The sequence below is a fragment of the Microtus pennsylvanicus genome, chromosome 9 (assembly GCF_037038515.1).
Source record: "Microtus pennsylvanicus isolate mMicPen1 chromosome 9, mMicPen1.hap1, whole genome shotgun sequence".
Classification (NCBI taxonomy): Eukaryota; Metazoa; Chordata; class Mammalia; order Rodentia; family Cricetidae; genus Microtus; species Microtus pennsylvanicus.
This window is the reverse complement of record NC_134587.1, coordinates 45,747,575-45,771,219: the sequence shown is the minus strand read 5'-3', so window position 1 is coordinate 45,771,219 and position 23,645 is coordinate 45,747,575. Positions and strand designations below refer to the sequence as shown.

Below are 23,645 nucleotides of genomic sequence, written 5' to 3'. Positions count from 1 at the left end.
GTGAATGACCCTTTCACATGGGTCACCTAAGACCATCTACACCAGGTATTTACATTACGATTCTCAACAGTAATACAATTACAGTTATGAAGTAGCAAGGAATATAATCTTATGGCCAGGGTCAGCACAGCCTGAAGGACTGTATTAAGGGATCACAGCATTAGGAAGGGTGAGAACCACTGAGTCACAAGAAAGCAGACAGGGAGCACCAGGCTTTCCTGGGATCACAGACACGAGCTCCAGCATGGAATCTTTATTGGACATGTTTGCTTTGCAGTGAAATGCCTCCATACAGTGGCCAGTCCAGCAATCCTGAACACATCCATACCCCATGCTTGTGAATAGCCAGTGGTTAATGCTACAATCACTAAGTGGCCCCAGCCCCGGCAGCCCAACTTGAATAGGCACAAAGGCCCATAAGACCTCCTGCAGATAAGTCCTCTGGGTTATTCGCCTGTTATTTGGGTCATCTAGAAAAGCTGCCTAGGAATAAGAAAGCTTTCTTGTGTGGACAGGCTATCTGGCCTCTGCAGAGGGAGGCGGTGCATGGATGCTAAGGCTGGCCTTCCAGCTCCCCGTCTATGGCACAGACTCAGCATCCTGTCGTGGGAGTGAATCTGTCTCACTTTGCTCTTTACAGACACACCAGGAACTTGTGTGCCTTCCCCAGTGGCCTATCTGCAATCTCCTTGTTGTCAGAATCATGCCAGATCCCGAATAACATGATCATGTCTGCTCCCAAGCCGGTCCCGTCCCTTGGTGAAGTCTCTTTATAGTGCTGGGAAGCAGGGAGGTGGACCCCTGCCCAGGTAGAGGGCCACCTAAATTTATATTTTTTTAAAGATTTATTTATTCATTATGTATACAGTGTTCTGTCTGCATGTGTGCCTGCAGCTCAGAAGAGGGTACCAGATCTCATTACAGATGGTTGTGAGCCACGATGGGGTTGCTGGGAATTGAGCTCAGGACCTCTGAACAGCAGGCAGTGCTCTTAACCTCTGAGCCATCTCCCCAGCCCCAATTTATGTTGTTCTTAAAGCATGAAACACATCCTACAGGACAGAAGAGGCCCCGGGGTATTGGGAGACTTCTTGGCCTACGACCTATGAACACATTCAAGGTGGTACACGTATGAGCAAGACTCCTATGAATGTATTTTACAGGTTTATACCAGGGCAGCCTTGGAAAGCTGAAGTAAAGGGTAGATCTTCGAGAACACTGGCCTGTTCTAAATTAACACCTTTTCAACCAAGGGATACAAATAAAGTCCTCACCCAACTCTAGAGAGGAAAGGCAGCAGCAGTGGGCAGGGTGGGTCGCTGGGCAGCACCGTGAAATGCTGGGCCCAGGCAGGTCGCAGCCAGCACAAGCTGAGGTGGGCAGTGGAGTGTGAGAGCAGGGCTGGGGCCGGGGTCTAGGATCTTCCTGTGCCGATCAGCAGCTTGGCAGAGGGAGGCTGAAATGCTCAGCTGTCCTCTTGGGTATGCGGAACTGGGCCAGCAAGCTCATCAGACTAATGCTTCCTCGAGGAACACACTTTGGGATAGACAAGGGAGGTGACCAGAGGCCACCGAAAATAAACACAGAAATCTCTGACGCGCTTCCCCTTCTGCAAAGACTGGCTTTGGACTCCACTCCAAGAGCCAACAGGCATTGAGGTATGGGGAGCCCACCATGTGGTACAGAGCAGCAATCCAGTGTTAGTTTGCATAGTTAGCGCTCTCGGGGCAGAAAGCGCACCCTGCAGCCGGCTGCCAGCAGACAATGCTGCAGTGCACCAGGCCTGCAGTCAGTATGCCAGGGCGGGCTAAGGGAGTCAATGGGAAAGCAAGGTCGCCGGGGTGGGGCAGTGGTGCAGGGGGTAAGGGAAAGGAGAAGGAGGGGAGGGAAGACCCAAGGGTCAAGAAGAGCAGAAAGCCCACAAGCACCTCAGGAGCTGTGCGGCCCTGGCTGGCTGAGCAGGCAGAGGTTGGAGAGTGGAGACATGTAGGCATTTATTCCGAAGTGGTTTCTGAAGGAAAACTGGACAGACATAGACCTGGTGTGAGGCAGGATCTTTGACCCTGGAGTAAGCTGTTTCTCCAGAGAGAATGAACAGAGAACTCTGCTAGTCAAATGTAAGAGCTGACTGAGTCCTTGACACTGTTAAGAACTAAGGGCTCAGAGCTTAACACTGCTCCTGATGGTCAAAAAATAATTTTCTAACAAAATCCACACTTTATTAAATGTCACAACCTACAGCTTCCAGTCCACAGCACTCTTAAAGGAAGCACGGACACCTCACACAGGCAAGGCAGAGGTGGGGGGGACAGTGGCAGTGCAATGTGCACCCCATTTTTGCTCAGTCTCTCCACACAAGGGCTTCACGGTTGTGTGCAGCCAGGTGGGCTGAGACTCAAGCTGCAGAGAGCAGCTGGAGAGCTGGGGCAACTGGGCAGCACTGGACTCCAACCATACTCCTCTACCCAAGGACACCGCCGAATGCTCGCCCACAGCTCTCAAGATAGGGAGATGAGACGCATTTACAGTGCAGGATAAAGAGCTACAAGTTCCCTTTCCATGGCCTGGGCTCTCTGGGCCAGTCTTCCCAGCCCCATGTTAGGCTTCTGATCCTATCATTCCAGACTTCCCACCTCCCTGCCTGTGCACCCACGCTGTGGAAGGACCAGACTGTCCCTATAGTCACTCAGGAAGGCCAGTGGGCTAGGTGGTACACAGTTCCCCACTTGCTCTCGCCACTCAACAGTTTTATTAAAATCCACAGCTGAGGCTCCTCATAAAAACCCTGCCTGGGAAGGCCCTCACCTTCTGTGAGTCTAGCACCTACTCAACAATGTCTTCTGCAGGGAAGCAGCAGCCCGCCCTCTGAGGGCCAGGCTTAGATGTCACCACAGGAACAAGCTTCTGCAGGGCTGGCCAAGCTCTTATGTGTAGAAAAGAAAGCATTTAAAACTATGCCCATCTCCTCTCCAACTCCCTTCCCATCACATACCTTAAACAAATAAACAAGAACAAAACAAAAAAGGAGGAAAAGGTCCTTCAGGTCTAGCTACCTTTCTCCAGATAGACCAGCTGTGGTGGAGAGGGACCTGCTCACCCCTGGACAGTAGAAGAGGTGTCTTCTCGCTGAAGGCAAATGGGAGGTAGTAGCTGTCACCCCGGAGAGCCCGTTCCTTGAAGTTGTGACTCACTGACAAGTCGTGGGCACTAAGCCGCTTTCAGGTGCCGAGCTGGTCGCCTGTGCCCTGGGTCACATGCCTTCCGAGCTCGCCTCTGCTGCAGCACTGTCCCATGCAGGCAGTCGCCGGTGTTCCTGCCCAGGCTCTGAACAGACCTCGCTGCCTCAGGTCTCTGAGCATGAGCAGCTCAGCTGTGCTCACTTCCTTCACACATGCTTGGAATATGGTTGGGGCTCAGAAGTCCCTGCCTGGCCCATGCAAGATGTGGAACAAGTCTTTCTAAGTATTTGCTTAGCTGCAGCCCTTCCAGCACCCAGTGACTCCTAAAGGAACACTCTCCTGTTTTCTCTGATGCTGATCAGAAGACACAGGGGTAAGTAAGGAGAGGAAGGTAGGCAGCTGCTCTGGAGAGGCAGGGCCTGGAGTCTGGGGAGCACTTCTGGAGCCTCAAGGCTCCTCTCCCCTTCCCACATGCTAGAGACAACCATTTCACCAACAGGGCTGCGGTGCTGGCAGTGGCCTGGACAGCAACGCAATGGGCCCTCTCAGCTGGCCTCTAGTTAGAAGAGGGAACAACATTTAGAGTGGTGCTTGGGGTCAGTGGCCCTGGACAGGTGCTTCCAACCACCTAGGGTGACTATTTGGCTTTCTAAAGAAATTCCATTCATTTCTGTCGCTGCTGCTCCCCAAAGGCAATCTCTCTCTTCTTTGTGTTCTTGGTAGACACCTGCCTACATCCCAAAGTAACTTCTTTCCCCCCACCCTGGTACCAGGATTGAACCCAAGCCTCATGAAGGCTTGGCCAAGCAGTGAGCCACACCCTCAGCCTCCAAAGCCCTGTGAGCAGCTGCAGCCTGCCCTTCCCACCACCACAGCCTTTCTGAGTGGCAGCCACTGGGGTTCCCCTGTGGTGACCCCAGATGGACTCTCCTTTACCCCTCCTCTCTGCTCCTATCCTCCCTGAGGGGCAGTCCTAGCTGCTTGGAGCCCACCGCAATCAGGTTTTCTAAGAGTACATAAGTAGATGTCCACGCACTGAGCTGTGCTGTGTGTATGGAGTGTCACTGTTGGGAGATGCCACACTGTCAGGAAGACGCTTGCTCACGACAGGGCTGTGACTAGGCTGTTCTCATTGACAGTGCATCCTCAGAGCGGAGCCCATCACGCGGTACACTCCCAGTCACCCTGGGGCTCCACGGCACCATTGGTCACTTTCCTGACTTTCTTCATGTTCTCCATTACTCCTGATGCTGTCACTCTGAAAAAGAAGAGAAGTCAAAATGTTGGGGAATCTGTAACCCTGCAGAAAGCTTCTTGTAGGCCAAGGTAGAAACCTGGCTTCCTCCCGCTAGTGTGACGCTGAGTGGTATGCTATGTGGTGCTGGCAGGCCACTGACCTTTCTAAGCCTAAGTATAAAGAGAAATCTTCCCTTCCAGAACCACCACGAGGAAAAAGAAGATTCCTCATGTCTCCAAGCAAGCTGTCATCACTGCCAATGTGAATTTTTCTCTCTTTTACCACAGTGGCCAGAAATTATAGACCATATTCATATCATCATTGTAGTTATGGGACATTCAGACAAGAAAGCTAAGTAGTGGACGGACACCTGCAGCAGCTACACACAGTCACTCCCAAGGTACAGGACAGAACCACAAGCTCGGGGCTCAAAACCCTGCCCTGTGGACAGTTAACACTGCTTCCTCATGGTCTGGTGTTCCCCCGCCATTGCAAGAAGCCCTCAGCTTCTCTTCCATGCTGCTGCTGCCTGGCGCAGCTCTTCTGCACAATTATCTCACCCCCACCCCCCTCCTGCTCTTCACCTAGCTGGTCAGCTTCATCCTCTTTCAGCTCAGGCTTCCAAGAGCTGTGTCCCTAAGAGCTAAGTGTCATCAGACAGCTGCTAGTGCCCACCTGCACTGCTGGGCCTGGGTGGCTGCTTTCACCCCTCTAAGGGCTGTGGCCTCCCTCTGAGCAGCAACAGAGCCTATACTTGACAAGCACTCTAGGGTGATCCTGCAGCCCTGAGGATGTGTAGAAAGGAGAGAAGGCAAGGTGAGAACATCAGCCCCTGTGGACTAGGGGCAGTGGTACCAAGAGGAACAGCTGAGGGACACACGGTTGGGTCTATGAAATGGTCACTCACCTCACTCACCCTCTGAGGACAGGGAGGGTAGCCTAGACAACTACCCAGTCCTGCTGCTGGCCTGGGTGTGGAGCTGACTAACACCCTAAAGCCTCAGGTGGGACACAGGGTCACACGGAGCACAGCTCTGTTCCCATGCACGCTCTTAGCATCTGTCCAGTAGCCCACACCACAGCTGCCAGTCTGTTCTCATGGACCCCTGTGCAGGAGGGAACTCTAGTGCACCCTTCTGGGGGTCACAGCTCCTAAGCAGGTCTGAGCAGCACATCCCAGAGGGCCAGCCAATAGTGTGACAAGAGCAGAAGGCTGCTGGGGACACTTGCCAGCTCCACATTTGCCCCTGTGTTTCCCCAAATCCAAAGTCCATGATCACAGCTTGTCCATCACGGCAGGCTGCAAGCAGACAGCTTGGCTGAAGCTGCCATGGACACATCTGTTTCTTTGCCTAAGACATACTTAGGGGCTACACTGTGAGAGGCCTAGCTATGAGAATCCTGGGCATCAGATTCTCTGCCTCCCTGTGGAGTGGGAGCTTGGGGAGACTTTAGGCCCTTCCCATCTCCCCTACACAGAACCCAAGTCAGGAGCAACCAGACACAGTAAGGGTGTACGGAGCATGGCAGACACTGACAATGCTAGTTAGTAAAATGTCACCCAGTACTTTTCAACTTACTGGGGTTTTTTTCTTTCATTTTTAACATTAAGTTTGTAACCAAAACTGGTAGACTCAAGGAGAGATGTAAAAGAGACAAGAAGGGAAAGCAAGCCCCGGTAACTTCTTTCACAGGCTGAACAGAAAAACCATAGGCCTTAAAGCATGATGGTCACACAGGCTCCACAGGCAAGCCTGGGCCAGCACAAGGATGGAAGCTTCTCCTACACAGAAGAAAACAAGACAAGGAAATTACCTAGGACATGGTCACACAAGTCGGGGAGGGGCACCCACTCGTGAGGCTTGTTAGGAGACCGTGGACTTGTTCTGAGGGTGTGCAAAGGAAGGCCGAGGCCACAGGACACAGTTCTTACATTATCTGTGGTAGGTCAGGCCTAGTTGCTCTTACAGAAGAATCGCCTTAGAGAGCTAAAGACTTTCTAGAACATTGAGGCCAGAGCTCCGCTTGCCTCTGGCACGAGTTATTTGTGCCACCTTGCACTCACCACCCTAGTGGAGCAGCTAACACAAAGAGCAAGCCTGCTGTCTTCCTGAGCAGAAGGATGGCAGCCCAGGTGCTGTGCCATTCTCCTGCTCTGAGAGCGCACCACCAGTGGCAGGAGACAGGTGGTAGGACCCCCATGGGTCTGTTCTGCCTCCACAGCTTCTCACTCTCCAGAGCTCTCTGAGCAGCTCCCCTTTCCCAGCTGGCCTCCTTCCTTAGATGTCTTGTGTATATTAGATACGGTCTATCCGTGAGCTCAGCCCTATTCTATGTCCCAGGGATCCCATTCCAGTGTCCTCACTGAGCTAAGGCAGTCTTAGAGCGTCCCTCAGAGCCCAGACTGCACTGAGGCACTGGTGATGCCAGCGCCCTAAGTACATAAGCCTGTGTACCCACTGGGCACGCAGCCCCTGCCACTGCAGCGCTCCTGTCACTGTCATGGTGTGGCTCCACCGAGCCCCAGCATGGCCTGAGCTCTGGTTCCTTGTCACAGGGGTGTAAACTGAGGGCACCAAGGGGTTATACCTCCATCTCCAACCTTCCCCCTGGGTTATGCCTTGCCAGACAGTAGAATGTGCACTCTAGTTACAAGGCTGGAGTCTCTGCACCTCCACCTCCCTCCCAAGTTTCAAGCACACTGAAATCTGCTGTCTATATAAAGTTCATCACTCTCAGACTGGCATCAAAGTCAGACTTTAAACATTGCCATGAAAGTCAGGCACGGTAGCGCACCCCTTTAATCCCAGCACTCAGGAAGCAGAGGCCTCTGTGAGTTTGAGGCCAGCCTGGTTCACATAGCCATCCAAGAATACACAGTGACACCCTGTCTCCAAAAACAAAATAAACCATCGCCACAAAGACACACACATCCTCTTTCCGAGGTACAATGGTCTAGGAAGAAACACAGGGACCCGTTCACAGTTCCACGCATCAGAGGACACTATGACCTCGCCATTTAGCCAAGCATCTAGCACCTTGCAGGGAGGAGTAGGAGGGCTACTGGCTGACTTGTGTTGTGCCTCTTTCAAAGGCCATTTGCAAAGTCTCTACTACCTCTGCAAAAGGTTCAGCTGGAGGCCCTCCGGCTCCTCCCACTGTATGGAAAAAGTATTTCTCATGGGGGGGGGATAAGACGTGGTCAGGGTCTGGGCCAGGATCCACCTTGCACTCACCGCCCCAGTGGAGCAGCTAGCACAAAGAGCCACCCTAAGGCCTCATGTGTCTGCCAGCCCAGCCTGGGCCTCAGCCTTTGAGCTGGAGGGGATAAAGGCAATAGGGCAGGGCCAGGGAGTCTTGTCCTGAGCTGACCACCACACACACAGCCCAGCTCCTCAGAGTCAGAGCTGGCACGGTGATGACCCATCTGGCAAATGACCCTTTCCTGAAAATAGAGCCCGTAGTTCCTAACCCTGTGACTCAGATGCTGTCAACCTGTGGTGACTCAGAAGACGTCATTTTCAAACACTAATAGCAATGCTTGCAGCCTGACAGCAGTTCTAAACTGGCCCAGAACATTTCCAAACTCTTGCCACTGGGTCACTGGGAGCTGCTCCAGTGACACTTAACAGGATGGAAAGTTCTAGATCTTCTCTGACAAGATTGAGCAATGGCTGGCACACACTGCACTTCAAACTAGCTAAGCACACCAGGGGCTCCAGTGTCCGTGTCCTTCTGCTAAAAATAGAGGTACCACCTCTAAGCTGCAGGGTGCTGAGAGCAGGGGACTCACTGCACACCATGCCTTTCAGTTCAGAGGAGGGAGGGAGGGAGGGAGGGAGGGAGGGAAGGAGGGAGGGAGGGAGAGCTTACACAGACTCCATCTCCAGGTCATCTTCCTCCTGAGAGAGCTGCAGGTAGGGGTTATCTGAAGCCGGGCGGAATTTATACCCCGTCAAGACAAAGAACACCAGTGTGGCTGTTTCATCCAGGAGCTGCAAATTTAAAATCCACCCCAAAATAAAAGAATTAGCAACACTGCTCTTCAGAAAGCAAGGGAACTAAACATGCTTCAGTCTACATGCTCCACCAACAGCAACAGCTCCAGAGGGGACAATGAGGCGTATCCATGGGAACCACTTTTTTTTATGATGAGGCTGGCCTTGAACCCACTACCTTCTGCCTCAGCTTCCCAAATAATGGGTTATAGTCTTCCATCACATTGGTTTATTTTATATTTTCTCTGTCCTACTTGTTCTTTCTTTTTCATTAATATAGTGTGTGTGTGTGTGTGTGTGTGTGTGTGTGTGTGTGTGTACACTGTGGAGTTGAGTGTGGAGGTCAGAGGACAGCTTACTTATGGAACTGCAATTTCTCCTTCCATCATGTGGGTCCTGGGGGTTCAAACTCAGGTCATCAGTCTTGGCAGCAGACACCTTTACCACCTGAGCCATCTGCCCAGCTGGGGCGTGGGGTGGGGGTTCTAGTAAATTAATCCTTCTTTAAAAAAAAAAAAGACTTTCATTGTACTTTTTATCTGTGTGTATGTGTGTATGTTTACATGTGTTGCACACCTGTACAGTGTTGGCTCCACTGGGGCTGGATTTACAAACCATTGTGAGTTGCCCACCCTATGTAGTTTCTGGGAACTGACTGTGAGTCCTCTGGGAGAACAGCAAGTGCGCTTGACCTCTGAGTCACCTCTCCAGTCCCAAGAACAAAGGCCCGACTGCACAGTAGCACTCGGTGACCCATGACTAGTTCTAGTATCTTATGAAGATAATTCATAATTATAATAAAAGTAATAGGTTCAAAAGCCCAAAACATATCACCAAATCATGAAGAACTAAATTCAAAACCGCTCAGGCTCTGTGACTGAAGGCGAAGGTGGATACATTCTAATTACACAGAGCGAATCTCACTCGCTCTGCTTGAGGCTTTTCTCCTCAAAGACTTAGAATTAATCAATAATGCAATTACATCCAGATCCCTCATGTAACCCAACAGCTCTTCTAGGCACACAGATCACTGTATCTGGAGAGCAGAGGAGACGGAAGGTCTTAGCAGTCATCCCCAGGAAAATCAGATGCAATCTTAAGCTATGCCCAAGTCATGATCCTCAGATATAAATTCCAAACTGCCCCCCCAAGAGCTGCAGACCTGGTAGAGCCACTTCCACTGGAATGGAACGGCAAACTTGAGAAGGAAGGCGATGATCCTGGTGAAGTAAATGTAGCACACAATCTACAGAAGAAGGACATCAAAAATTAGAGTACTGCTTTCTGCCACTAATTACCTCCAAAGCAGAAAACAGTTCCCAGAAGGAAAAGATGTGGTCCATAGCCCTGGTTACCAATTCAGCAAGGAAAGCTGGAGGCTCTGCTTTACATGTCTTCCTCATGGTGGCTAAGACACTGACCAGACCCGCCCTGGGAGACTAGCCCCTTTGTATGGCTGTTCTAACCTTTCTCACCGCCCACATGCAGGTCATTTGGTGTCAGTCTCCAAGGGCACTGTTTTCACCCCCAGGCCTGGGAGCAGTTCCCAGCAGCTACAGCGAAACAGTCCCATGGGGAGCACATGGATGACACAGTGAGCAACTGAGGCCCAAACTCCAGGACATATGGAACCACACGCCCAAGCCACTAACACCTTCTCTCCCTGTGATGAGGCCATACTGAACACCAGACCAGGTTAGGGTTGGCTAGGCTTGCAGGCCAGGAAGTACAGGTCCAGTGTCTCCTGGCCTTGCCAAAGAACCACTTCTCTATATCGTCATAGGCATCAGGAAGTGCTCTGTGGTGACACAAGATCCATATAAACAAAACAGACAATGAGAAGGGGCGAGCAAGGACAAGAGCAGCAGCTGATGGGTGTCCGCCCTGCTTCTCTGCTGCCACCTCCAACGTCTGAACATCTGCTCGAGCAGAGCTGTCAAGCTTCCTTGTGGGAGTCAAGGAAATATGTGCTCACACCACGGGGCTACGGGGCTACATTTACACAAGGCTTAATGTTCACCACTGACTTGCTGGACACAATGATGCACACCTTTAATCCCAGCACTTGGGAGGCAGAAGCAATGGAACACAAAACCAGCCTCAACTTTCTGTTTTTAAGGGACATATCACTGCAATACAACTAGCTCCTGCCTGGCAAACGGAGAGAGTGGTGAACAGGCAGAATTTTGTGGGGAGCCTGAAGAAAAGCACAAGGGTGAACCCATATTCCTAAGTGGGCAGAAAGGGCAAGTCAGGAATGACTGGATGTGGCCTAGAACTTGGGGATCACATACTACCCTGGACACTACATACCCACACCACCCACACCCACAGTCACTCCCACACTCCTGCAGTTCTGGTTTCCCACGAAGTGTATGTGCTACTTTCCTAAGTATTTAAAGACACTTCTAACACTAAGGCTTAAAAGCAGCAACCCAGATTTTTCACTGCCACTTTAGGAGAGGGGACGTGAGGTTGTGAGGCCACTGGTGGGTCCAGGTGCAGTGGCTGCTGTCATCAGGCCCGCACACTGATCTTATTTATAGGCTTAGTTTTGTGTTTTACTCACCAAGACGTAGTAATGTCTGAAAAGCTTCAGCTTTGCTAAGTTAATGGCAGCTACAAAGAAGAGAATAAAGAGTGCATTAACCTTTTTTTTTCATCCAATCACCGACCACCTGTCCTGCCACCTACTCCCATACGTCCATATGGAGACAAAGTCTTACTATGTGGGCCAGGCTGCTATGAGGCAAAAACCCCTCCTCAGCCCTAAGCAGTTTGAAGTGCTGTGCTTGAACTTCACAGGGTATACAGATACAGAAGGGACATGACTTTTAAAATCATATATATGTCCCTTCTGTATCTGTATACTCTGTGGGTGCAGAGGTGATAATCACACACGTGTGCGCACAGAGACAGAGAGAGAGTGATATATATATAGAGAGATAGATAGAGAGATAGAGATAGAGATAGAGAGAGAGAGAGAGAGAGAGAGAGAGAGAGAGAGAGAGAAGAAAAGGAACAAGTTGAGTACCTGGCCAGTAGCATGATGCCATCAATCTCTCAACTGTTTGGGGTGACACCTCACTCAGGAGCTGGGCCACTCTAGTCAGAAACGGATGCTATGGATGGGATCTCAGTAAAGACAAGGGTCAGGGCTAACATCTCCAGCCCTGCACTGCATTGTGGGACAGCTGCCCCCTCCGCCAGAAGCAGACCAGGGTGGCCCACACACCCATCTGAGGGCCTCTCACAGGGGCAAATGCAAACAACTCTCAGGTGCACTCGGGAAACCTCACTTCCATTTCCCTTACAGGCTTCAGAGTTAAGTCCTTGGAAATCAGGCTCCTTGGTTAAGCTTTCCCTTCAAGAACGCTCAAGGTCAGCCACACCGGGACACCCAGCTTCCTGACACTGCCTATAGCTATGAAATATTGATGACCACAGAGAGTAGCCTGGCTCCCTCCCCGATTAGCAACCCTTTCATTCATCATCGCCTTCCTGCAGGAGACAAATTAATTTTGCTTAACAGCATTCAATTACTGACTCAGTTTAAGAATGGGACTGTGGGTGGCAGACATTCAAATTTCTTCTTCCCTTCCCCTTTGGCTCATGATGAGTGGGGGAACGAAGCTTAGGATGCCCACAGAGATTCCAGGAACCCTAAGTCATCAAGGTGATTGTCAACTAAGGGTGCTGCCAGGTCTTCTGAGAGGCAGTCTTTCCAGAGACTTCCAAAGTCCAGAGACACACTGGCTTTTCGTGTGTACTTGTGTGTGTGTGTAGTCATGCATGTAGGAACAAGTACACACACCCAGCAAGCAAGGGAGGTGACAACTGGCAGATCACCCAACATTCTCGACTCTGCATCTCTGAGAATCATGTTTTTTTTTTGTTATTTGATATTTTTTTTAAACAAGCTCTCTGGTTCTCACCCTTTGTTTGTCCAGTCAATACTAGTTGACCAAGTCCTGACTTGCACCAGGCATTGGGTACAAACAGTGCTCTGGGCAGTTGCAGTATCATCCCAACTGTCGGGGACACCCAGAGGCTGGGAGGGGTGTCACTGAGGATAGATGCTAAATTTGAGACACACAAGGTGAATCAGACTATCCTAGAGCTTGGGTTTTGCCCACATGCACCCCCGCCCCCCAATCTTGTTTCCACAACAGGGCCAGGTCCCACCACACTCTGCAGCAGAGCCAGCCAAAGCTTGAGGGCATTACACCTTGTCACCCAGGGCAACCACTAATTTTCTCTTTTCCTAAAAGGCCATAAAGTGTTTAGTGCTCTCAAGTTCTCTTCCAAACTCTGCAGGATGAAGGAGTCCTAAAGATGGAAGCTTTGCACCCGGAGAAGTGACTGCCTGGCAGGGGGTGTCCTGCTTTCCTTCTCAGAGTCCCGGGTGCTGGGAAAGGGACGAGATGACAGAGGATGAGGCAGGGTTTTCCAGGGGAGTCAGGCAGGCAGGGAAGGAACCAATGGGCCCTACTGTGAAAGAGAGGGGGGCTCAGCATGCTAGACCTTGGGGAGGCTGGCAACAGGGCTAGACAGAGAGTAAAGTAAAGATACAAGACTGTGAACTTGTCGTTACCGGTTCTGAGAGTTTTAACAGAGAAAACCAACAGTAAGAGCCCAGCTGACTGAATGCTGCCCCCGCCCCAGGCGTACAGTGACTGGGTGTGGTCAAGACAGCAAGCAGCAGGTTCAGCCAGACACTGTGGCAGAGACTAGGTAGGAGTCCCACGGGGAACTATTAAGGACACGGGGCAGGAGGGGGTGTGAGGAAGGGCTGAGCCCTGGAGATCCAAGGGCTGATTATGGAGTTAGACAAAGTGACACGGTGGCACCCCTCCTCCCCCCATCACATGCCATGAGGCCACACCTCCAGCTACAGACACTCTCTGAAGGGAGGTAGGCTACAAACAGAGCTCTAATTGAGCCTGTGTGCCTGGCACCCTCACACCGACGGTTCGCTAGAGAACACTGCCATGTTACCCAGCATTCCCAGGGCTGACAAATTGGTCTTGGAAGAATGTGAAGAGCTCCAGGCCATTTCCTAAAGCAGTCATGAAGACATCGTTGCTAACACCATGGCATTAGTTAGCACTGCTGCTGGCAGGGACCAGGCCCCTCAGGCCTCAACCCTGTTAGCCAGTTCTCTCTAGCCACTCCTGCAAGTGTGTAAGTGGAGGTGGAACAGGACAGAACACAAAACACACAGGCACAGTGGAGCTGTACGTCCAGGGTTTAAACCTCGATTCTTCTGCCAGTTCTACTCATGTGATACTAAGCAAGCCATCTACCCTCTGTCTGAACTTCAGTTTGTCCATCTGTTAAGGCAGGAACAATAATATCTACCCATAGGGTCACTGGGGTAATCGGCAAGGTAATACAGGCAGCAAACAGCTCAGTATTTGGATGCTGTTCCAAGTTGATCAGAATCCTGTCAGGATTACATGGGGCTAGCCTGCATCAAAGGTGGCCACAATGACTGGCAGAAACCCAGAGTCTAGTATTACTGGAACAAAATGTGAACCTGGGACTGATAGCAAGCCCAGGCTCTCCTGGAAACAGTGCAACCTGCTATATGGAATTGATGAGTCAGGGCACAGCGCAGAGGACCAGCCGCAAGGTGAAACCTCCCAGCATCATGAGAGGAGCAGCAGGCAGCAGGTTACAACCTGGAATCCCAAGCCTCCCTTTCTTTTCTTCCAAAGATTTCCTGGGAGTTTAGGAGGCTGACAGCTTGCTGCTCCCTGGGCTCTCATGGGAGTCCTAGTTTGTGAAGGCTTGGCTGGCTATTTCTGACTCTGCTACACTGCAGTAGCAAAATATGGTCAAAGAATGAGCAGGCCAGAGGGAGCCAGGAGCCCTCAGTTCCAGCCCTACTCCACTGTAAGTACACACGCCCGCCCCTGACCTGTGCATCCTCCTCCTCATCTGGAGCTTCTTTAGGGCAGAGGCTCCTGCCCAGGGAGCACCAAAGTGGCCAGAGCTTCATTAATTAAAGCATTTTACTTTGTTTTCAAGACAGGGTTTCTCGGTGTAGCCCTGGCTGTCTCAGAACTTGGTCTGCAGAACTCAGGATCGCCTGCCCCTGCTGGGGTTAATGGCATGTGCTGCCATCACCACCACCTGGCATAAATTCAAGGATTCTTAGGAAATCTGGCCCAGGCCCAGCTGTGGAGGTTGGAGCCCCTGCCGGGAGGGGAACAAGCAGCATGGCCACAGCTCCAGGGCTCCCCGAGTTAGAGCCCCCCCCCACCAGACTCTTCTCTTGCCCAGAGGAAACGGGCCACAAGTGGAGCCCGAAGCCTGGCGAAGGCGTCTTCCTGCCAATGCCCCCAGGTCAACAGTTAACACACAGCTGCTACAGGGGGTGCTGCTGCCCTTCCCTAGACTGCCACCCTCCCTCAAGCCACGGTGACCAAAAAGACCAAAACGCGGGTGGCAGCTACTTGGGGAGAGGGAACAGCACCGGCGAGTTGCCAATGGCTCTGGAAAAAGCCCCACACCATGTCACACAGGCAAGCCTAACTACTCTCTGCTGGGGGCTGGTCAGGAGGTTAAAGGGGACCTGAGTTTGATTCCTAGAATCCACGGTCTGAGATTAAAAACAAACTCCTCAAGAGTATCCTCCTGACTCCCCTCAATGGGAGCGCTGTGGCTCACACATGTTCTCCCTCTCCCTTGCATATGTATGCATGCATGTGCACACATACAAATAATAGATAAGATAAAATTAAGGGCCAGTAAGATGGCTCAGTAGGTAAAGGTGACTGCTACACACCTGACAATCTGACCTCATCCCTGGGAGCCACACAGTACAAGGAGAGAATGGATTCAACAGAGAGTTGTCCTCTGACCTTCACAACTTCACCCTAGCACAGACAGGTGTGATGTGTACACACACAGAGAGACTAAGAGAAAAAATAAATAAAATGAAGGACATGAAAGGAAGGAAATATGCTGAGGAAAAGGGTTCCAGAAGGGACGGTGATAGAAGAGATTTGAGCAGATGTAAACAAAATACACTAGACATGTATGAGGTTGACAATAAATTCGAAACCATCTCTAAAAGGGAATTGGAAAGGGAGCGCTGCTGCTAAAAGCAAGCATATGCTGCTCTTGCAGACGACCTGAGTTTGGCTCCCAGCACCCATACGAGCTGGCTCACAACCGCCCGCAAAACCCAGGTTCAGGGGATCTGATTCCATCGTCTAGTCTCCTCAGGCTCTACACACATGTGCATAACCAACCCCCGCCCTCCCAGACACACATGAATATACAGAATTAAAACTTTTTCAAATCTTAAGACTAAACCCCCAAGAAGGCCAGAGACTGCTCACACCTGCCCCCAGCTGATTCCTTTGATAGTTTTTTAAAAAATATTTATTTATTATGTATGCAATATTCTGTCTGTGTGTGTGTCCGCAGGCTAGAAGAGGGCACCAGACCTCATTACAGATAGTTGTGAGCCACCATGTGGTTGCCGGGAATTGAACCTTTGGAAGAGCAGGCAATGCTCTTAACCACTGAGCCATCTCTCCAGCCCTCCTTTGATAGTTTTGAAACTACCCAGAAACAACGAGAACCACCGCAACTGTCACTGTCTGCTGAAGGTGCCGCCACTGTGCCATTTCTTCCGCTTCATCTCACGGGCTCCTTAGAGATGTGTCTGGAATGAAGGATCTGGCCTGGTGAAGGCTAGACAGACTCAGCCTGTAAGTGAAGAAGCCAGGCCTCAAGCCCAAGGCCACCGTCCTTAGCACCAAGTTCCCTCTGCCTACACTCCACTGACCACTGCCATCAGGGTTCTTGCTGGTGACGGCCAGTGCCAGTCTCAGCAATGACTGATCACTTACAGGACACACAGAAGCAAAAGCCCAGGACAGCTTATTAATCTTTGCCTGTGTGAAGTAAGCCCGACTTAAGACACGGCTTCCTTACCCTTCCCCCTGCTCCTCCCTGCTGTGCCATGGAGGCAATTCTTACTCAAACACAAAAGCTCAAGGAGTAGGTTTTTGCCAGCAGCATGAATTGCTCAGACTCACTCTGAGCCAAGCCCCCGCCCTCCATCTGCTTAAGCTGCAGCTCAAGCCCACTCTGCAGAGAGCACAAGAGCTCTGCACATGCTCACACGCTGGCCCATGGCCTATGCACAGCCTCGCTATCACCATCACTGTCAGCAATGAGACAAGCCCCGGAGATCTGGGACTACTCTGGCCTTAAAGTGTTAATGGGAGCCCTACAGCTTCCATGAGGAAATCCACTGACAAATCTCAGACAGTTTGGGGGAGCGAGCACAGGGAAAGGGGCTGTAACCGCCAGTAAGGGCAATAAGATGGTTGCTCAGAGACAGCCTCTGAGCTAAGTTACTCAGAGCACAGGACACTTTCCTCTTCAAGCCATCAGGGGTGTGAAAAGTGATTAAAATCTATTCCTACATGCATTTCAAGCAACAGTCCAAAGATGTCACGGGGCTGTGCACCTGCCCCAGACCAGCTCTTCAACAACAGAAATGCTAGTGGGCCAGCGGACGGGTGGTCAGGCCCAGAGGATAGCTCGTTTCTCAGGAGCTTCAAGGGAGAATCTCTAGTCTACAAGTTTGGGATTAGCCCAGGCACTAAAGTAAAAACCCAAGTTCAAAGACCACAGGGCAGGGGAGTGCAATGTTCCTTTTCCCTTGGCCTCCAGATCCCACCCATCATCAGACTGCTCAAGGAGGGGTACAAAGGGCTAGTCCAGACTGGCCGCTTCTGCAGCACAGCGCGCAGCTGCAGAGAATGAGCGCATCACATGGACACAGGAGAGACAGCAGCCGAGCTTGAGCGCACATCACCCTCAGCTCTCCACTGCAGTTACAACCAGCAGGGAGCCAGGATGAAGGTCACACCTCTGCCTGTTTGATAACACAGGCCACCAATGCAAGCAATGATCTCTGGGTAGAGAGTCTGACCTTCCTGGACTACTGCAGTGATCAATCAGGAAGAATAAGTTGCAGTCCTGAGACATGCCAGCAGCTCGGGGCAGAAGAAGCAGGCCATGAGGGGCAGCCAGCACAGAGTGGGCACACTGAGCTCCTGATACTTAATGAAGTGGTGCATCCGCCATCCGCAGCTTCTCAGTCTGTGCTGGGAGAAGCCCCTGGGCTCTGGGTTGTGTGTTGCTTAACCTCAAGATGTCACCACTCATTAAGTAAGGGATTAATTATTTCACACTGTTGGAAGATACGAGTTGGTAACAACTCGGGAATTTTGAATGTGTCTGAGGGGAAAAAACAGGGTTTTGGTAGATAACATATTAAATAGCTTGTTTTAAACTGGCTTTATGAGATATTCTTTCGATTGCTCTCTCTGAGCTGTGCTTGAGATTTTTCTAGGCTCCTGAACCCTCTGATAATGTGTAAACAACTGCCCCCACAGTATGGAGCCCCGCAGGAGTCATCTGCAGACACCATGGGGACAACGGCTTGTGTGAGGGTCCTGAGAGCAAGACAGCACACTTTGAGGCTTTTATGGGACCACTGTGGGCCACAAGAGAAACAGGCACCTTTGAGGTGTTCCTGAAACAGCACTAGGAGAGAATACAACTGCAGGCAGCTTCTGTCAGGCTACAGGAAGCCAGCACAACACCCTGGGAAGCACCTCCAGACTTTCGGCTAGGGTGTTCTGATGTCCTTAGCCACACAGGGTCAAAAGGAAGACGACAATGTTCTGTGATCAAATAAAGGAAACCATTTCTTTGCCTCTTCTGTTACAATACCCTGTTCTAGGAGTGGTTAAGAGCACTGACTGCTCTTCCAGAGGACCTGAGTTCAATTCCCAGCACCTACATGGTAGTTCACACCTGTCTGTGATTCCAGTTCCAGGGAATCTGACATCCTCACACCAATGCACATAAAATAAAGTTGTTAAAAAAAAAGTTCTAAGTGACAGGGTCCAACAGCTGGGCCTCAGCAACAGTGCATGCAAAGACACTGTAGGGCAGGGAAGCACATAGCTACACCCAGCTCCACGGATGTCCCCAGAGCAGGCAGGGAGACTCGGAAGTATAGCTGAGAGGGCCCCCCTTCTCTTGGCCTCTTCCCTGAGGGCTTCCAGCTCAAGGCTCTAGGTTTCCCCTGGCAACAGCCCTCACTTGCTGCCCACAGCATCATGCATAGCTCCTATGTGGAAAGTGAAGCTGAGGCTGGACAAGCCTGTCGCAGAGACACTGAAGTGAAAGAGCTGGGGGAAATGTGCTTACGAACCACTAAAGCCAGGACTCTGCTCCATGTTCAAAGGTGTCTGCTAAGGACAAGTACACAGTCCCTCACGAGACACTGACTAGTTAAGGGGAAGTTCACAATCCCTCACGAGACACTAACTAGTTAAGGGGAAGTACACAGTCCCTCACGAGACACTGACTAGTTAAGGGGAAGTACACAGTCCCTCACGAGACACTGACTAGTTAAGGGGAAGTACACAGTCCCTCACGAGACACTGACTAGTTAAGGGGAAGTTCACAGTCCCTCACGAGACACTGACTAGTTAAGGGGAAGTACACAGTCCCTCACGAGACACTGACTAGTTAAGGGGAAGTACACAGTCCCTCAAGAGACACTGACTAGTTAAGGGGAAGTACACAGTCCCTCACGAGATACTGACTAGTTTTAAGGGGAAGTACACAGTCCCTCATGAGACACTAACTAGTTAAGGGGAAGTACACAGTCCCCCATGAGATACTAACTAGTTAAGGGGAAGTACACAGTCCCTCAAGAGACACTAACTAGTTAAGGGGAAGTACATAGTCCCTCAAGAGACACTAACTAGTTAAGGGGAAGTATACAGTCCCTCAAGAGACACTAACTAGTTAAGGGAAGTACACAGTCCCTCAAGAGACACTAACTAGTTAAGGGGAAGTACACAGTCTCCCATGAGACACTAACTAGTTGACAAGAAGTACACAGTCCCCACATGACCGGAGAGGTAGGACAGCAGAGCAGTCTAAGGCTTGACGAGCACAGCTCAGGCCACCAAGCTGGAATTCAGCAAAGCATTAAAAGCAGCCAAGGTTAACGCTGAAGCACAAGGCCAGGCCAGCAGTCAGGACCAGTGCATGCTATATGTGGTCTGAAACATGACATCTCACCCATAAAAATGGGCGTGGTGGTGGTACATGTCTGTAATCCCAGCACATGGGATGTGATGGAGGCACATGGATCATAACTAAAGCACAGCATGATCCAGTGAAAACACGGGCAAATGATTTGAAATAACATCTTCCCAAAGAAGATACACTAATGGCCAATAAGCTCCTGGAGTCCGGACGGTGCCACTAGTCACCAGCAAATGCAAAGGGAAAGCGCATGAGGCAGCGTCACCCTCGCTAGGAAGCTGCAGCTACTGTCTCACGGCTGCTCAAAGCCTGCTCCATCGCAGCAGGCAAGGCACGGTGGCAGTGTCGCTGGTCACTGTGTCCGCAGTCAGGAAGCAGAGACAAAGGCTGGTTTAGCTTGCTTTCTCCTTCTTACACAACCTGAAACCCTAGCACAGGGTGCCCCACATTTAGAGTAGATCTTCCCACCTCAATAACCTAATCTAGATAATCCTCACAGGCGTGCCTGATAATTGTTTCCACGGTTAAACCACCATCTGTTGTGGCAAACAGACACCCGGAAGGAGAGTCTCAGAGCGTCTAGGTCAGGTTGGCCCGTGGGAGACTGTCTTGACTGATAACCGATGTAGGAAGACCCGTCCACTGTGGGAGGCACCACTCTCTATGCAGGAGGTACAGAACAGTGTAGAGGGGGGAAAGCTAGCTGAGAAGAAGCACGTAAGCAAGGATCTATGTTGATTCTCCTGCTCTTTAGTGTGAATGTGCTGTTTTAAGTCCCTGCCTTGACTTTCCCCAATAATGAACTGTAGCCTGAAACTGTAACCCTAAACTCTTTTCTACCTTTCTAAAAGCTTCTTACCAGGATAGGTTTTACAGCACCAGAAATGAACCTAGAACAGATGGCAACAGAACAATACAAACAAAAATGGTCTATGAATGCACACCTCCTGGGAAGGCAAGTGCTGAGCACTGAGAGCCTCAGTTCAATCCTTGACACACACCAAAAAACCTAGAAAGTGCCGGTGATGATGTGAAAGAGTCAGAATCCAACATGGAATCCGGGCAAGAATGTATAATGGTGCAGATGCTTTGGCAAACAGATACAGGAGGACCATGAGATTCGATGCCTTTAAGCAGATATAAACAACACAGCAGACCTAAACAGGTATGTGTACACCCAAGCCCACCATAACCAAAAGGTGACAGCAACTCAAATGACCCTTGACACCTGGATGGTGAGTGAAAAAAAGGTGCATACATATAATGTGGTATTAGTCAGCACTAAAGAGTCAGGAAATGCAGGCCCAGGCTTATGATGTGGACCAACTTTAGGAAACTGTGCTAAGTTGAACGAGCCAGACACAAAAAGGCAAACAGTGCAGACACCACTAACAGGTCCCAGAGCAGCCGAATTCACAAAGGGTGGCGGTGGTGGTGGAGCCAGGGTTAAGGAGTGGGAGGGCACAGCTTCAGTTTGGGAAGTTAGAGAATTGGCGATGGACGGTGCTGACAGCTGCACAACCATGGGAACACCCAGAGCAGCACAGGACTGGACACTCAGAAACAGTTCAACTTTACCAGCCACTGGGGCTAGCACATCTCAAATAAACACAAGTGTCCTGGGGGTGAGCAACATTCACAAGGCCCCGATTCTGCCTTCTGAAGTTGTGCCCCTGCCTGCCTGCGATGTCACCTACCAGGTGGAACAGTGTGACGCCATGCATCAGGTGGAGCACAGTTTCAGTGACCGGCACTGCTCTCAAACACTGAAGCACTTCTAAATCAACTCCACACTGGTAGTGTTCCTTCGGCACGCCCTGGAGGGTTTGAAGAACTAGGACACTGGCTCATGTGACAGCCGTGAACTCTCCTATGCTGTACTTTGTCCTCAAAAGCACAACTTGTATCCAGCAATAAACACTGCCAGCTGTTTCCTCTGTGACATGTTCACTTCACTCATTCTCGAGTGACACAGTGGCTGTCCTTTCTTCAGACTCGTGGCTTCTCACTCACTGCAGTACCGAGTGTCCTCTCCATCCTTCCACACTGGATATAGACAGGCACTGGGCCTGAGACTTGATACAACTACTTGCTATATCATCACAGACATTCTGAAAGGACACAGACCTGGGTCACCCCACAAGTAATGCCAGTAAAGAATTTGGTGGCTTGGCTGGAGAGAGATGACTGTGAGGTTAAGAGCACTCATTGCTCTTGAAGAGGACCTCAGTTTGATTCTCAGCATCCATGTGGCAGCTCACAGTCTATAGCTCCAGTTCCACGGAATCTGTTACCCTTTTCTGGCTGTAAAGGGCACCAGGCATGTATATGGTGCACGCACGCACACACACACACACACACGCACGCACGCACACACACACACACACACAGAGGCAAAATACCCACGCACAGAAAATAAAATATTAAAAATAACTTGGTGATTGTTGTGATGTGGGGCTGCTGCCCCATCCCGCACAGGCATGGCTGTTCAACCTGTCAGTGAGGAGCTCCATGTGGTGGTTTGAGTGAGAATGGCTCCCAGAGGCTCATATACTTATTGGTGGAAGTATGTGTCTCAGGGCGAACTCTGAGGTTTCAAAAGCCCGTGCCAGGCCCAGGCTCTCTTACCCTCTTTGTCTGTGGATCAGGATGTCACTGTCAGCTGTTTCTCGGCACCATGTCGACATGCCTGCCACCATGCCCCCTGCCATGATGATAATGAACTAAACCTCTGCAACCATAAGCAGCCCCCAATGAAATGTTTTCCTTTGTTAGAGATGCTGGTGTCTCTTCACACACAGTGACTAAGACACTACAATGTCAGACTTGAAGCCAACGTGACCCAAAGAGCCTGAGAGTGCTAAAATGACGTCCTAGGCCATGGTCCCTTTCTGAACATGGCAGCCACTCAGAACAAGGCCATGCCTCCACCAGCCTACAGCTCCAATCACACCCCATGTTTCTGAAGCACATGGAAAATGGAAGATTCTTTAGAATACTTCCTCTGCCTTTCCCTCAGGAACAGAAAGTAAAAGCTAGAGGTAGGGTCCACCAATCAAGTTATGCAGTGTATTCAGAAGCCAGTCCTGTCAGGTCACGACGCCAGAGAGATCTGGAGAGAGCAGGAACCTGGCTGCAGGTTCCAAGGCCAAGTGGTCAGCAGATCTCGGCAGGAAGCTGAGCATGGGCAACCACTGTGCCCCTCCAAGGCTACAGACTGCAATGACAGATGACTGGAGAAAACCCCCAGTGTGTGGTGGGAAAGAAAAAGGCAGGGCTCAGGCAGCTTCTCCTTAATGATTTCCTTTGCTCTTCCTCAAGTTCAGCTAAAGGGAACCCAGAGACGAAGGGTGCCCACAAGCTCCACACACACTCCTTGGAAGCCATGCTGATCAGCATTCTTGCTCACGCAGTCTGCACTGCACCTAAACATGCCAAAGTCACCGCTAAGGCTAGGTGACAGATCAATGGGTGACGAGATGAGGAGAGGCGGTGACGCCAGGCTTCGTCTGACCACGCGCCTCCAGATCCTAGGGCAGACCTTCCCACAGAGGGGGACCAAAGGTCTGGAAGAACATTGCCCGCCCCTTAGTCAGGGCCATATGATGGTGACACTGACCCTGACCTGTTAGCAGAGCGCTGGTCCTATGCTTCTCTGTGGGGACTTCCACTGAGGGAACATGGCTTCCTGGACTATGGAAGTTACTTTTCAAAGAACAGAGTGAAGTACACACTGTGGATCAGCTCAAAACCATCCTACAGAGATGACGCCTTCATTTCGCCTCTCACCCTCCTGTACATACACTTCCTCATGGGAAGAAGCCAGGCTGTTTTCCTAAATGCAGAGGTCTCATACCGCCACCTAGTGGAAGATACAGGAATGACCTCCATGTGCCCTTGGTCTAGACCAACTGTTGAGTCCCGACCCCTTCTCAGGAGATGCCTAAAACTATCTGCATATCAGATAGTTACAATTCATAACAGTAGCAAAACCACAGTTATGAAGTAACAGTGAAAATAATTTATGACTGGGGTCACCACAACATAAGGTTTCAGCGTTAGGAAGGTCACACTCAGGGCCTTAAGACAAGATGGAGGACCAAGTGGGGAAGGCAGAGGCTAGAAGAA

At 50.8% G+C, this 23,645-nt stretch overlaps 1 protein-coding gene across 1 annotated transcript in view; it reads right to left on the bottom strand.

Moving 5' to 3' along the window:
• Positions 1-826: 826 nt before the first annotated feature.
• Gpr107 (G protein-coupled receptor 107) overlaps positions 827-23,645 on the bottom strand; it is a 62,388-nt gene continuing 39,569 nt past the window's right edge. Inside the window, exons 15-18 of the mRNA XM_075985767.1 lie at positions 10,984-11,033; positions 9,577-9,660; positions 8,290-8,411; positions 827-4,437 (exon numbers count right to left, since the gene is read on the bottom strand). Of these exons, the coding sequence (XP_075841882.1) occupies positions 4,341-4,437; positions 8,290-8,411; positions 9,577-9,660; positions 10,984-11,033 (353 nt within the window). The 3' untranslated portion in view covers positions 827-4,340. The remainder of the gene's footprint in view (positions 4,438-8,289; positions 8,412-9,576; positions 9,661-10,983; positions 11,034-23,645) is intronic.